This window comes from Lithobates pipiens, unplaced genomic scaffold, assembly GCF_037356315.1.
Source record: "Lithobates pipiens isolate NorthernLeopardFrog02 unplaced genomic scaffold, aLitPip1_a1.2 Scaffold_8, whole genome shotgun sequence".
Taxonomy (NCBI): Eukaryota; Metazoa; Chordata; class Amphibia; order Anura; family Ranidae; genus Lithobates; species Lithobates pipiens.
In genome coordinates, this window is record NW_027507903.1 from 498,203,885 (window position 1) to 498,217,596 (window position 13,712).

Genomic DNA, 13,712 nt, shown 5'->3' on the forward strand with positions numbered 1-13,712 from the left:
GGGTCAATACCATCATTAACAGAGCCGCCCTTAGGGTAGGACAGATGATGAATCATCCTGTACTGACCCGGTTCCTTTTTTGGAACAACTCCCAACGGGGAAACCACCAAACCCGGCAGCGGAGGCTCCACGAACGGGCCCGCCATACGCCCCAACGCCACCTCCTTGGCCAATTTGGCCGACACCACCTCCTGATGGAGACGGGCCGACCTCAAATTATCCGAGAGCGGTGGCACTTCACGCACCATGCTCGGAATCCTAAACCCCTCCCTAAAGCCAGCCTCCAAAAACAGCGCCGCCGCCCTGTCCGGATACCTACTTAGAAAGGGAAGCATCCTTACCAGACTCACCGGCGTCATCCCTTTTTCCAGCGTTGTCCCCTGGCCGACCTTTGCCCTGCTTAAAGCAACGCAGGAAGGGGTGGCTCCCGCTGCAGCCCGCGCACTCGTGCTTGTATCTGCACGCCGATCCGAAACGGCAAGTTCCTTCATTGAACTGCCAGCAGACCCCTTTCTTTTTTGGGGCCGGCGATCCCGCGGAGGAAGCGCCGCCGGCCCCCCCTGGAAAAAACTGCCCCGACCCCCTCGAAGATGTCATCAACTTCATCCAAAGACTAATGTCTTTGTGATCCCATCTAATGGAGGGGCGAACAGCCTTCCGCTGACGAAACTGTTCGTCATATCGAAGCCATGCCAGGCCCCCATAAACCCTATGCGCCTCACTGATCGCTTCCAAATAGCAAAACAGTGCGGAGCAATTTTCGGGGGCCTTTTCCCCGATCACACTTGCAAAAATCGCAAACGCCTGCAGCCAGTTTGCGAATGTGCGCGGGATTAACCTATACCTCCTCTTCTCCTCCTCATCCTTTTTACTCTCATCCGGCTTCACCCGATCTAAATTAAATTTTTCCAAGGGGAGCAGGGAAAAAATCTCCACAAACTCGTCCTTCCATATCTTTTCCCGCACCTCCTTCTTCAAGTGGGCCCCCAATGGGCCCTCAAAACACACATACACCTCACAGCGCGCTGCATCCGCCAAACGTACCTTGTCCAAATCCTTGTCCCCCGTCTCTGAGCTCGGCTTGGTACCCCCGGCGTCCTTCTCCGTCTGCGTCTCCGTCGTCACCGACACCTTCTGAGCCGCCCCCCCCCCGCCAGACTGTCCCCCCACTGCCGCCGGCGGCGAAACCCACGGCGTCACCGGAGTCGGGGGTCTCACCTCCCCCCCGTCCAAGCGCCGTAACAGCTCCCTAAGGGCCTCCAATAACCCCTGCGACCCCTCCCCCACCCCCTGCCCGGCCTGGGCACTGCCCTCCCCCAACCCCCTCCCCCCCACACTCCCCCCCCCCAGAGGCCCCCCCGTCCCCACTCCCCCCCCCATCAACCCTCCCCCACCCCACAAGACAAGAAGAGTGTGAACACTCACCAGGCTGTCCCAGGCGATGAGAACCTCCAGCCGCCCCACTGGATACTCCTGCAGCCTCCTGGGGATCCTCAGTCAGCTCTCCCTCCTCACTGCTGCTGCCAGCCCGGTCCACCGCCATCGGATCACGCTGAAGGCCTTCAGTTCCTCCTCCTCCCCTGGGCACTGCAGCGCTGGGCAGATGAGAGAAGTTGAGCAGCTCCGGATTCAAATTTGGCGCCGCGCCGGTGACGTCATCCAGCCGCGCCGCCGTCCCGTCCACCGCGCAGGCATTCCTCTGGCCAGCCCTCCCAGGACCCACACTGAGCCTGGAGGCGGGGCCTCCCGACCGACGTGAGGCAAGAGCGCGATCCTGCTCCCTGCCAACAGCCAAGATGGCGCTTCCACGAGGTAGGCCCCCAGCTGCCTCGAATCCCGCACTGGTGCCCGGTGTTCTGTGACTCCCACGGCGGACTGCCCCCCCGACCGGAACCTCGCCGGAGGCAGCAGCCGAACGGATCTCGCAGGCGGCAGGAGGGGGTGGGGGCCCGCCGGCCCCCCGAACTTCCCCCCCCCTGGGACTTTGCCGTGGACGGGGATTCCTTCCAGGCCCACCGCTGGCTGGCCGGAGTGTCCGTTCGGCGGTGGTGGCTGAAGGGTCCCGGCTGGGGCTCCCATAACGGCGTCGAGTCCGGGGGGTATTGTCAGGGCTCAGGCGCTCCGGGGGTCTAGACCTCCGAGCACGCCGCTGGACAGGCCCGGTCGTGGAAGGACCCTGTCCTACCCCCTGCAGCGTGGCAGCAATCTGGCCCTGAAGCCACTCCTTGCCATGGACCTCCGCTGCTTCCTTAAGCTGTGCCCAAAGTTCTTGCAACCCACTCATCCTAACTGTCTCTATATCTCCTTCTGCTTGCAGGACACAACGTCTCTCCTCGCTTGCTGACCCCAACTGCTGACCTGCCCCACCCTGGCACATGGACAGAGGACCCACACTCCTCCCCCTTGTGACCGTCCACCAATGGGGTAAGTACGCCTGCCTCTTAACCACCCCCACGCTGCTTTTCCTTTGCCCAGTAATTTCCTTGCACCCTGTCATGTATGTCCTGCGCTTCCTTTTCAATATAGCTCCGTACATGTCTTACTCGCTGATCACCAGCCGGCTGCAGCGATCAGCTCTCCTCTCCTCAGCGACAACTTCCGTGTGAGGAGATTTTTTGTTTCTTGCACTTTGGTTTTCACTTTAAACAGTTTGTGAATGAATTTTATTTTGGTTTTTTGAAATGTTTGTTGCTATGAAGATGATACAAGCTGGATAGGTTCTAGAGGCACGTATCTTGCACTATAGCACATAAGCACTTTTTGCACTTTTTTGCACAGTTGTTAGTTTTATTAAATCTCAAATATATTTATTGGTAACTAATTAATTAATGTTTTGCACTGAGACCTAACACATTGGAACATATGTAATATTAACACCTTGTAATGGCAGGAATATTTTTCAACTTATAAACAGTATGCGATTTTTTTTGCACTGCCATAGGAGAGCGCCATAACTACCACCTCGATACTCATATATAACGGATTTATGACCTTGGAGTTATTGTATTATTCTCCATAGGTGTCATGGATGTTAGGTCGCCTTTACGTGATAGGGTCTGCATATAATGATATATTTGAGTATATCTAAAGAGCTCTGAGTCCGATAATTGTTATTTTTCTATTAATGTTCTTTTGGATAGCATTCCCTTATTATTGCAGAGGTCTACGATCCGCAGCAAGCCCTTATTGGACCACCATTCGAAAGTGGGGGGTGAGGCCTGGGGTGAAATCTCCATTTCGGAGGAGAGGGGCTAATGGATTATGGGGCAATTTAAAGTTTTGGGTCCTAGCTAGTCTATCCCAAATATCTAAGGGTGCTTTTATTTTTTTATTTTTTTTTATTTTATTTTTTATAAAAATAACAAACATGCCTATGCTTACCTGCTCTGTCCAGTGGTTTTGCACGGAGCAGCCCCAATCATCTGCCGGTGCTCCAGGCCCATCCTCTTCATCGGGTGCCCCCAGGGAAAGCTGCTTAAACACAATGAACATTTCTAGATGTCCTCTTTAACACAGCAAAGCTTTACTTTTTTTTAATTAAGTTTCACTTTAAACAAAAATGTTATGGCATTTCAATATTGAACAGCCCAAAAGGGGTTGCAAAACTATTGCTCGTCTCTTCCCTACAATTCTATGTGTCCACTCTAATATCTGGCTTTTCATATCTTGCTATTAGTTATTTGAAAATGGCAAATGGCACATCTTCTATAATTGTTATTTCTTTGTGGCTTTCGGGCAAGTGATACAATATTTCCTTTCTTTGTACAGAGAACTTTCGGTTGTCTTAGATATAAGCTCCAACTGACGTATAATGTGTGATGAGGCAGAAATCCAAGATGTTCTTTCAGAACATAGCAGCAGCAGCCAATCAGAATCGGTAGGTATTCTTTTATGTGTACCTTTTGTATTTTTCCTAAGAAACGTGCAGCGAATATCGAAATTGAAAGAAAAGACCTTCAGAAGTTTTATTTAGAATGTTCCACTGATGAAATACGTATTTGTTTGAGGGTTCAAAGCCTTGTCATAGAACAGCAAAAGAAACATTAGGTCCTAATGACTAACCTATAATAATTGTTATAAGTCACGGCAACAGTTGTTTTCATCAGCGAAAACTAAAAATATCCATATAGCCTAAAATAATGATTATTATGGCAGAAATCATGAATTTTTGGCATAAACCACTTGCTTACTGGGGCACTTATACCCCCTTTCTGCCCAGGCCAATTTTAAGCTTTTAGGTCTGCAGTACTGTACCCATATGACATTTGTATAATTTTTTCACACAAATAGAGCTTTCTTTTGGTGATATTTAATCACCACTGGGGTTTTTATGATAGGTGTCACTGGGAGCTGATAGGTGGTACTGATGGGCACTGATGGGTGGCACTGATAGGTAGCACTAATGGGCACTGATAAGCAGCACGGAGAGGTGGCATTGATAGGCAGCACTGATAGGTGGCACTAATAGGTGGCATTGTTAGGCGGCACTGATAAGTGATAATGGTTATGAGGCACTGATAGGCACTGATTGGCAGCACTGATGGGCACTAAGGGGACTGATGTCCCTCTAACATAAGCCGGTTAACGGCTTTCTTCTTTTTCTACACACTTGACGAGCGAAGGCCATCCACAAAACTCACAGACCAGGTAAGGCCTCATTCACACAAGGCGGATCCGTTTAGCGGCGTCCACCAGCTCAGCAGGAGAAAGCTCCATTGATCTCCGCTGAGCTAGTGAATGACGGGTCCGTCTCTGCTCACTGAGCAGGGAGGGGCCTGTTAGAGTTCCACAGATTTCTATGGAGAGATTGAACGAAAACGGACAGCATGTTTTCATCAGATCTCATCCGATCCGCCAAGATGGCGTGGCGACGGCATGTTTTCATCTAATTTCATCCGATCCGCCAAGATGGGTGGCAAATGTATAGCCATCCTTCTGATTTTAGCGGATTGGATGGCAGACGTGTGTCAGCTGACACATCTCCGCTGACATCCACCCCCCCATAGGAGTCAATGGATGGCCCGCTTGGATCCGCCTGAAAAACCTACAGGCAGATCCGAGCGGGCCTGCTGTGTGAAAGGGGCCTTAGGAGAGCATTAATAAGAAATGCAACAAAAACAACAAAGAAACATTGAAAGACCCACATTGGAGGAGGGAGTATCTGTCCATAGGACCGCTTGAAGCCCTACACCCCTCTGAGCAAGGCTTTATGGAAAAGTGGCCAAAAATAGCCATTGCTTAAAGAAAAAAATAAGAATACACATTTGGCTTTTTTCAGCATGGGGGAGCATCCCTAAACATATGGAGGAAGCTTCTCTTTTCAGATGAGACTAAAGTTGAACCTTTTGGCCATCAAGTAAACGGTATGTGTGGCTCAAGCCCAATGCTTCTTATGACCCTAAAAACGCCACCCCATCAGGCTGTGGGGATCTTTTTAATTGTCAGAAACTGGAAAACTGGTCAGGATTGAAAAAAATGGCGCTAAATACAGGGCAATTCTTAAGAAAATAATTTTCAGTCTGCCAGAGATTTGAGACAAGGATGGCTACACTGGGTTTAAAAGGGAAACATTTACAGTTAATGTCTTGCAATGGCCTAGTCTGACATTTCCAGGGTTGTTAATCTCCCTACTCTCCTGCGCCCAGATCTACAGTGTGTTTAAAATAGTAATTATGTGTGAACATTTCTCCTTGAGGCTTGTAAAAATAGGTATTTTACAACAAGCTGCTGTCCTTTAATAAATGCAGTCCCCCACTTTAAATGAATCCAGCTCTCTCCCATTGTTGAGCCAGTGATCTTTACTTCATGCTGTGCCAGGTGCTGGACAGCCTTGGTTTTGAAAATATACTTGTTGATTTCAATTCAGCATGTGTACACGTTCCATGGTGTCTTTCAGTCCTCTGTATACTCTGGATGCCACCATGAGTATGGCTATCCCATTAGGAATGAAAAGGGAGAAGGGGTGCATATGCAGGCTGAAGACGACTAGGCCGGGAAGTTTTCAGAAGTAAGGCTGTGTAGCGCCTAGTGGGGTTCCACATTGAAGATCGATGGATCGGGGAGGAAGGTGAGTAATAGGTCTGGGTGGGCTACACTCAGGGGGGAGGCCGCATTCATAAAAGAACAACTTGACCAAAGGTACAGTTGTCCTTTAATTTACAGTAGGTCTTTTCTATCTGCCTGAACTCCAGCTTTCAATCCAAAAGAGACTTTTGTGTCTCTACCTTCCACTTACATGTTAGTTTACCTCACAAAATAACACCACTGTATGACTAATGCCATTGAATGCAATTAAAAATAAACCTGTAAGCTTCTGTATTGTGTAGCCTATTTTACAAACACTTGGTTAGAGTTAGTAAGCATTCTGTATTAGCATTTTACCAGTATGTGTATCGTTTGGCAGTGTTTATATCTGTGGTTTCCTCTCTTGTCAGACATAGAGCACACAAAGACGTGTGTTGCTTGTCACACCTCACAATAGCAGTAGATACAGGGCAACTTAACAAGCTGTGAATGAATAAAAACTGAACTGTGGGTAACCCCTTTATGAGATCAGCCATCAGTCAGCAGAGTGTGAAAGTCATTGGTAGCCATGTTTGTGGGCATTGTACAACGAGCATAGAGAGTATTAAATAACAAAGTCAATGACCTTGGGGACTAGTCTGTCTCGGGAATAGATGCACTCCATTCTTTTAGTGTGGAAAATGATCCGCAGCTCTCACAATATAAAAACATGTGGTATATTATTTATTTCGTTTTACTATAACCAAAATTAAAAAGGGGTAGAGGGGCAAAAATAAACCTTTTAGTAAGTCAGCCTGCACAATTATGTTCATTTAAAGCTGGGTAATGAAAACCACTTATTCCCCTATTCATAAAATAAACACATAAAACCCCCATAACAACCTCTTTTATATACCAGTCCACCATCACCTTACCCTTCACTGCACTTTGTTCATGAGCAATGACTAGTGATGAATTGTTGTCCAGGCCTGCTGCCAACCAATCTTGTCTCCTCCCCTTTTCTTGACACCATTGCACCTTTGCTGTAGTTTTCAGGACCTGTGTGGACCATACCATCTTAAAATGACACGTCACCTAGCAACTTCCTTTACAGGCAGACAGGGACAGGTAGAGTACCTGCTCTCTCTACTCTTATTCCTCAACATTACCTTGACAATTGTTGATAGCCATGCTCCCTGGATTACCACATAAATATAGTATACTAATATAGTAATGGCTAATGCTGCTTCTCCAATGCTACTGTTTGTGAAGCTTGAGGACTTAAGCGGAATGTGCTGATTTATGATTACAAGATTTCCATGTCACCCATAATCTAGTGCAGTGGTCTCCAAACTGCAGTCCATGGACCGAATATGGTCCTTTGATTGCCTTTATCAGCTTTGCCCACTATTCCTCCCATTGACACCAACAAGGTGGCACCATTCCTTTCATTGACACCAACACCGGGGATCCATTCCTTTCACTGACACCAACAATGGGACACTTCATCCCACTGACACAAGTGATGAGACACTATTTCTCCCACTGACAACAGTTGTGGGACACTATTCCTCCCACTAGTACTAATGATGGGGCACTATTCCTCCTTCTACTGACCACAGGCACTATGTAGTTTTTTTACTTCCACTGATGCTGGGGCATTGTCTACTTCCACTGGCCTCTTATGCTCCCCTAAAGTCTGAAAGACCGCAAACCGGCCCTTTGTTTGGAGACCCTTGATCTAGTGGAATCTTCATAGATTTTTCACAGAAGCCAAGAAGATTCTAAAAAGAACAGTGAAGACCCGGTGGAAAATTAACTTTGTTTAATGTCACTCAAAAGTTACATAATTACATGGTTGGTTCGAAAAAAGACACATGTCCATGAAGTTGTCTGGAAAATAAATATCTGCATCCTCAGAACCCCGAAATCACAGTTGATCAAGAGGAAGGCAAAATACCCTTATAATGTGTTATTCAATGTGCTCTAACAGGAAAAAACCTTTCCTGATCTCCAAAGGTAACTAGATAGGCACTGGATCAACATTGTTGTTTCTTATAAATATTAATAGGCAGTTAAAGGAAAAAAAAGTATGGTTCTATTTCAAAGCTCAACTCCAGGGAAAAATGAAATTTAAAGCGGAGTTTCACCCAGAAGTGGAACTTCCGATTATCTAATTCCCAACTACACCCACCCCCCCTCCCCCGGTGCAACATTTGTCACCTTTCAGGGGGAGGGAGGATTGGGTACTTGTTTTTGGTACCGTCCCCATTTACGTTGGACCTCGTTTTGCTGCTAGGTACATCACAAATTCGGCCTCCTTCCTCCTCCTTTCCCTGCTGCTGGGCCAGTGAGAGAGCGCTTCGTGAATGCGCTGTAGGGACACGGCTGTGAAGCCGCAAGGCTTCATTGCCTGGTTCCCTTACTGGCAATGGAGTGCCGACTTTGCTGGTCTCCAGGACAGGTAAGTACCCTAACCAGCTCAGCAGGAGATCGCTCCATTGATCTCCGCTGAGCTAGTGAATGACAGGTCCGTCTCTGCTCACTGAGCAGGGAGGGGCCTGTTAGAGTTCCACAGATTTCTATGGAGAGATTGAACGAAAACGGACAGCATGTTTTCATCAGATCTCATCCGATCCGCCAAGATGGCGTGGCGACGGCATGTTTTCATCTAATTTCATCCGATCCGCCAAGATGGGTGGCAAATGTATCGCCATGCTTCTGATTTTAGCGGATTGGATGGCAGATGTGTGTCAGCTGACACATCTCCGCTGACATCCACCCCCCCCATAGGAGTCAATGGATGGCCCGCTTGGATCCGCCTGAAAAACGGACAGGCAGATCCGAGCGGGCCTGCTGTGTGAAAGGGGCCTTACGAGAGCATTAATAAGAAATGCAACAAAAACAACAAAGAAACATTGAAAGACCCACATTGGAGGAGGGAGTATCTGTCCATAGGACCGCTTGAAGCCATACACCCCTCTGAGCAAGGCTTTATGGAAAAGTGGCCAAAAATAGCCATTGCTTAAAGAAAAAAATAAGAATACACATTTGGCATTCTTCAGCATGGGGGAGCATCCCTAAACATATGGAGGAAGCTTCTCTTTTCAGATGAGACTAAAGTTGAACCTTTTGGCCATCAAGGAAACCGTATGTGTGGCTCAAGCCCAATGCTTCTTATGACCCTAAAAACGCCACCCCCATCACGCTGTGGGGATCTTTTTAATTGTCAGAAACTGGAAAACTGGTCAGGATTGAAAAAAACGGCGCTAAATACAGGGCAATTCTTAAGAAAATAATTTTCAGTCTGCCAGAGATTTGAGACAAGGATGGCAAAATACCCTTATAATGTGTTATTCAATGTGCTCTAACAGGAAAAAACCTTTCCTGATCTCCAAAGGTAACTAGATAGGCACTGGATCAACATTGTTGTTTCTTATAAATATTAATAGGCAGTTAAAGGAAAAAAAAGTATGGTTCTATTTCAAAGCTCAACTCCAGGGAAAAATGAAATTTAAAGCGGAGTTTCACCCAGAAGTGGAACTTCCGATTATCTAATTCCCAACTACACCCACCCCCCCTCCCCCGGTGCAACATTTGTCACCTTTCAGGGGGAGGGAGGATTGGGTACTTGTTTTTGGTACCTTCCCCATTTACGTTGGACCTCGTTTTGCTGCGAGGTACATCACAAATTCGGCCTCCTTCCTCCTCCTTTCCCTGCTGCTGGGCCAGTGAGAGAGCGCTTCGTGAATGCGCTGTAGGGACACGGCTGTGAAGCCGCAAGGCTTCATTGCCTGGTTCCCTTACTGGCAATGGAGTGCCGACTTTGCTGGTCTCCAGGACAGGTAAGTACCCTAATATTAAAGGTCAGCAGCTACAGTATCTATAGCTGCTGACTTTTAATTTTTGAAAGGGGAGGTGGAGCACCGCTTTAAATAGCACATTGTGCATCAATTGCCTTACTCCTGAGTCTTGATTCTAAACAACTCTTCCAAAGCTATCCTGCAATACAATGAATCAAAGTCAGTTTCCTCTATGAAAGCTAATTTCCTGCCCTAGGAACCATTTTTCCTTGCTCGTTATCTTCCTGGGCACTGGACTCCTCGCAGTTCTGCTTCTGGAGCCTATGAGAGTAGACCCTGCTGCTGCAAGCGTGCACATTTTGCAAGCAGTGATGACAACCGAAGCATGACCCCAAGAGATAAACAAAGAGGGGGCCATTATGGGTTCAGGTAAATAAAATGGGCATTGTATAGTTGTTTTTTTTTTTCATACCAGTAGTTAGTGGGGGATGGGAGGGGGGGGGGTTGCTAATAACCTGGAATTGTTTTTTAAATTTGATAATTTCTGCTATCTGTGGCATGGTAACTTCTGATGCCTTCAGAGATCTGTGGTTAGTTCTCCAAGATTTTTGGAACAACTTACCTGCCGAGTTCCTTCAAAAACTGTGTGCAAGTGTACCGAAAATAATTGATTCTGTTTTGAAAGAAAAGAACAATCACACCAAATATTGATTTGGTTTGGATTTCTTTGTTCATTGATAAAAATAAACTATCAACACTACTAGTTCTAAAAGGATTCTTAATTTACAGCATTTTTTCACACCTGCCTAAAACCTTTGCATTGTAGTGTATATCTTCTGCTCCTGTAGTAAAATTGAAGATTCTAACAATCTTCTGCAGCATGACTAAATGATATAGAGTATGATATACTGAATATTATGTCCAATCCTTCTATGTCTAATTTTCGTGCTGATGTGTGGTTACGAATTTAGCATGTAAATTGATTCTCAACGCCATGTGTTGAACAAACAAAGGCCTTGTCTTCCGGAGCAGATGATCAGCTTTGGAATATGATACCTGTACTTTCCTAGATCTTCACAGGGACACTGGAAACATCATCATTGCCTTCTCTTCATGAATTTCTAATGTGGTCCATGGGGCGGAGGAGACTACCAGAGATAACAGCCTCATCCGCTTTTATCCCTGTTGGCTTTAAGGTCGAAATGTTAATATACATCTTGCAATACAGCGGAAATCTCTGCGAATGTGGGATTACACATATGCTGACATCAAAGAAATGACTAAGGCCTTATCCGTGTTCTTCATCGAAGCTGCAGAGTGCTGTATCTACCAAAGACACATGTGTATTCTGACTGCAGATGTCTAAATCATTTATGTGTGCTACTTACAAAACATGATTCTTTTGGGTGTTCAGCAACAGTTTAGGTGTCTTGTGATAAGAGATAGAAAATTAAAGGAAAGCTACACATTCATCCCTATTTCTATAATACCACCTCTGCACTGACTTTGCTGGAAGCTCCTGGGCACTTAACAAATCCACTCCTTTGCCATTATTATGTTTTCCTAGTTTTAGGAAGTGTGCAGTTTTATTACAGCATCAAGTCCAATTGCGTGTTATGTGATTATACACTATGTGGGCAAGTGTTGTGGACGGCTGACCTTTGCACCTATATGAGCTTGTTGGACATTGCATTACAAAACCATGGCTAGTCATGTATTTGGTCCCCTTCCTTATGGCTATACCAGGCTTCTCTCTTCTGGGAAGACTTTCCTTGAGATTTTGGAGTGTGCCAGTAGGATTTTGTACCTATTGTCCTAAAAGAGCACTGCTGAGAATAGGTACTAATGTTGGATGAAAAGACTTGGCTCGCAGTAATTTTATTGCCAAAGGTGTTCAGTAGAGTTGAGGTCTGGGCTCTGTTCAGACTACTCGAGTTCCTCCATACCAAACTCATCAAAGCATGTGTTTATGGAGCAGGTTGGAAGTGGCTTTTTATGGTGAAGCATATGTAGTGCACCTCAAGTCAGTCATTTGGAAGGGGGTCCACATACTGTTGGCCATATAGTTAAGTGTAATGGTCAGGTGTTCACAAATATCTGGTCTTATAGTGTAGTAGATGCAGAGGCTACCAGTTAGCATTCATGGCAAAATAACCTAACAAAGAAAAATTTCAAAAAATGCCATATTAATACAAAAAGGCCATAGGCTAACTGATACTTGTATAAAAAAACTATTACTATAGTTTATGGTGTTGATGCTATGCTATGTCAAACGCTATGCTATGTCAAAATTTACAGAGCAGAAATGGGGTAAGATATGCAGTAACGTCTGCTGAAACCATGTCTTACCATGCCTACAGTTAACCTAAAACAAAATCAAAAAAAAAAAATCCAGTAAACATTTTCTTTTATGAAAAAAATAAATAAAATGTGTGTGTGTGTGTATATATAAATATATATATATATATATATATATATATATATATTTTTTTTTTTTTTTCATAAAAGAAAATGTTTACCTTGAATGTAAAGGTTAGCTTTAAATGATGTTGTCCAGTATTGAAGTGAATCATTTGCTCACTGTATTACAATTTCTTTGCTCTATAGGAAGAGGACCCTTATGAATCTGAAGATGTCCAGCCTTATGAATTCTATTCAGGTAACATCATGTGCATGTTTTATTTATCCGGCAAATGTACACAAGGTTGACTACATTGTTAAAGTATTGTATCAACATGTCCACCAGATAACTAACATTTTTTAAGAAAGAGAGACGTCCTGTTGCAGCATTGAATTTCTCTCAGAATAGGTTTCCTTTGAAGAAAGTCTCTTTCTTTTGTAAAGTTAAGAGACCCTGTCAAATAAGTAAAACATCCAAAGTGGAGTAAAGTGGAAATAGAATACCACTCCTGCCACCCATGCTGCTGAATGTTGCTCTGATACTGAGAAATCTTTTCCTACAGTCTGCTGGAAAACCACGACTTCTGGGAAGTCTCACAACTCTCACTGGTTCCTCCTGCTGACCTCCATCTCATTGCAGGAGTAGTAACATGGAGGTCAGCAGGAGGAACCAGTGAGAACTGCAGAGGACCCCAAAGATTGACACTCAAGAAGTGTTGGATTCCCAGGGCATGATTTTTTTCAGAATTGGACTGATGTTCAGCTGCAGAAAAGGTAAGTATGCTCTTTCTAAGTATGTGGTGTGCTCAAATGTTTTACTTCTTTGACAAGGAATCTTTTAAATGACTGTTGGCCTTGGTTCACACTGCCACGACTTTGAATCCGACATCCTTGTGCGACTGCATCGTGGCTTGCATACGACTTCTTTAACAGAAGTCAATGCAAGTCGTATTGAAATCGTATTGAAGTCGCACCAAAAGTAGTGAAGGAAGTTTTTTCTAAGTCAGAAGCAACTCGAGTCGCATTGATTAGAATGGTTCCATTGCAGTTAATGGGGGGACTTGTAATGCGACTTTGGACGCATGACAAGTTGTGGCAGTGTAAACTGGGGTTTAGCATGAAATGGAAAATAAAGAAATATAAATGGGTACAGTTCTACAAACCACAAAACATGTATGTGAAATAAAGTCAGATGTCCATAATATTTCTTGTCATTTCCAGAAAGCACTTGTAAAATCTAATCTCATTTCTCCTTCAAAATCCCTGTGGAATACAATTCCATCCCAAATATGTGCTTCCACCAAAAATTAGACAGTGAACAGCAGCTCTTTATTGCTCTTTTTTTATGCAACAGCAGCTCTTTACTGAATACCCAAGCTGGCCATCAAGTTAAAGCGGTTGTAAACCACGGCTGGTTTAAAAAAAAAAAAAAACACCTGTAAGACAAAATGGCATAATGTGCTAGTATGCATCTCATACTAGCACATTATGAAATACTTAACTTAG

At 45.1% G+C, this 13,712-nt stretch overlaps 1 protein-coding gene across 3 annotated transcripts in view; it reads left to right on the top strand.

Annotated features, from left to right (window-relative positions):
* AGBL3 (AGBL carboxypeptidase 3) overlaps positions 1-13,712 on the top strand; it is a 245,419-nt gene that overhangs the window by 31,880 nt on the left and 199,827 nt on the right. For all 3 annotated transcript variants that reach the window (XM_077469175.1, XM_077469177.1, XM_077469176.1), the window contains exons 2-3: positions 3,769-3,877; positions 12,414-12,465. In XM_077469175.1, the coding sequence (XP_077325301.1) occupies positions 3,812-3,877; positions 12,414-12,465 (118 nt within the window). In that variant the 5' untranslated portion in view covers positions 3,769-3,811. The remainder of the gene's footprint in view (positions 1-3,768; positions 3,878-12,413; positions 12,466-13,712) is intronic.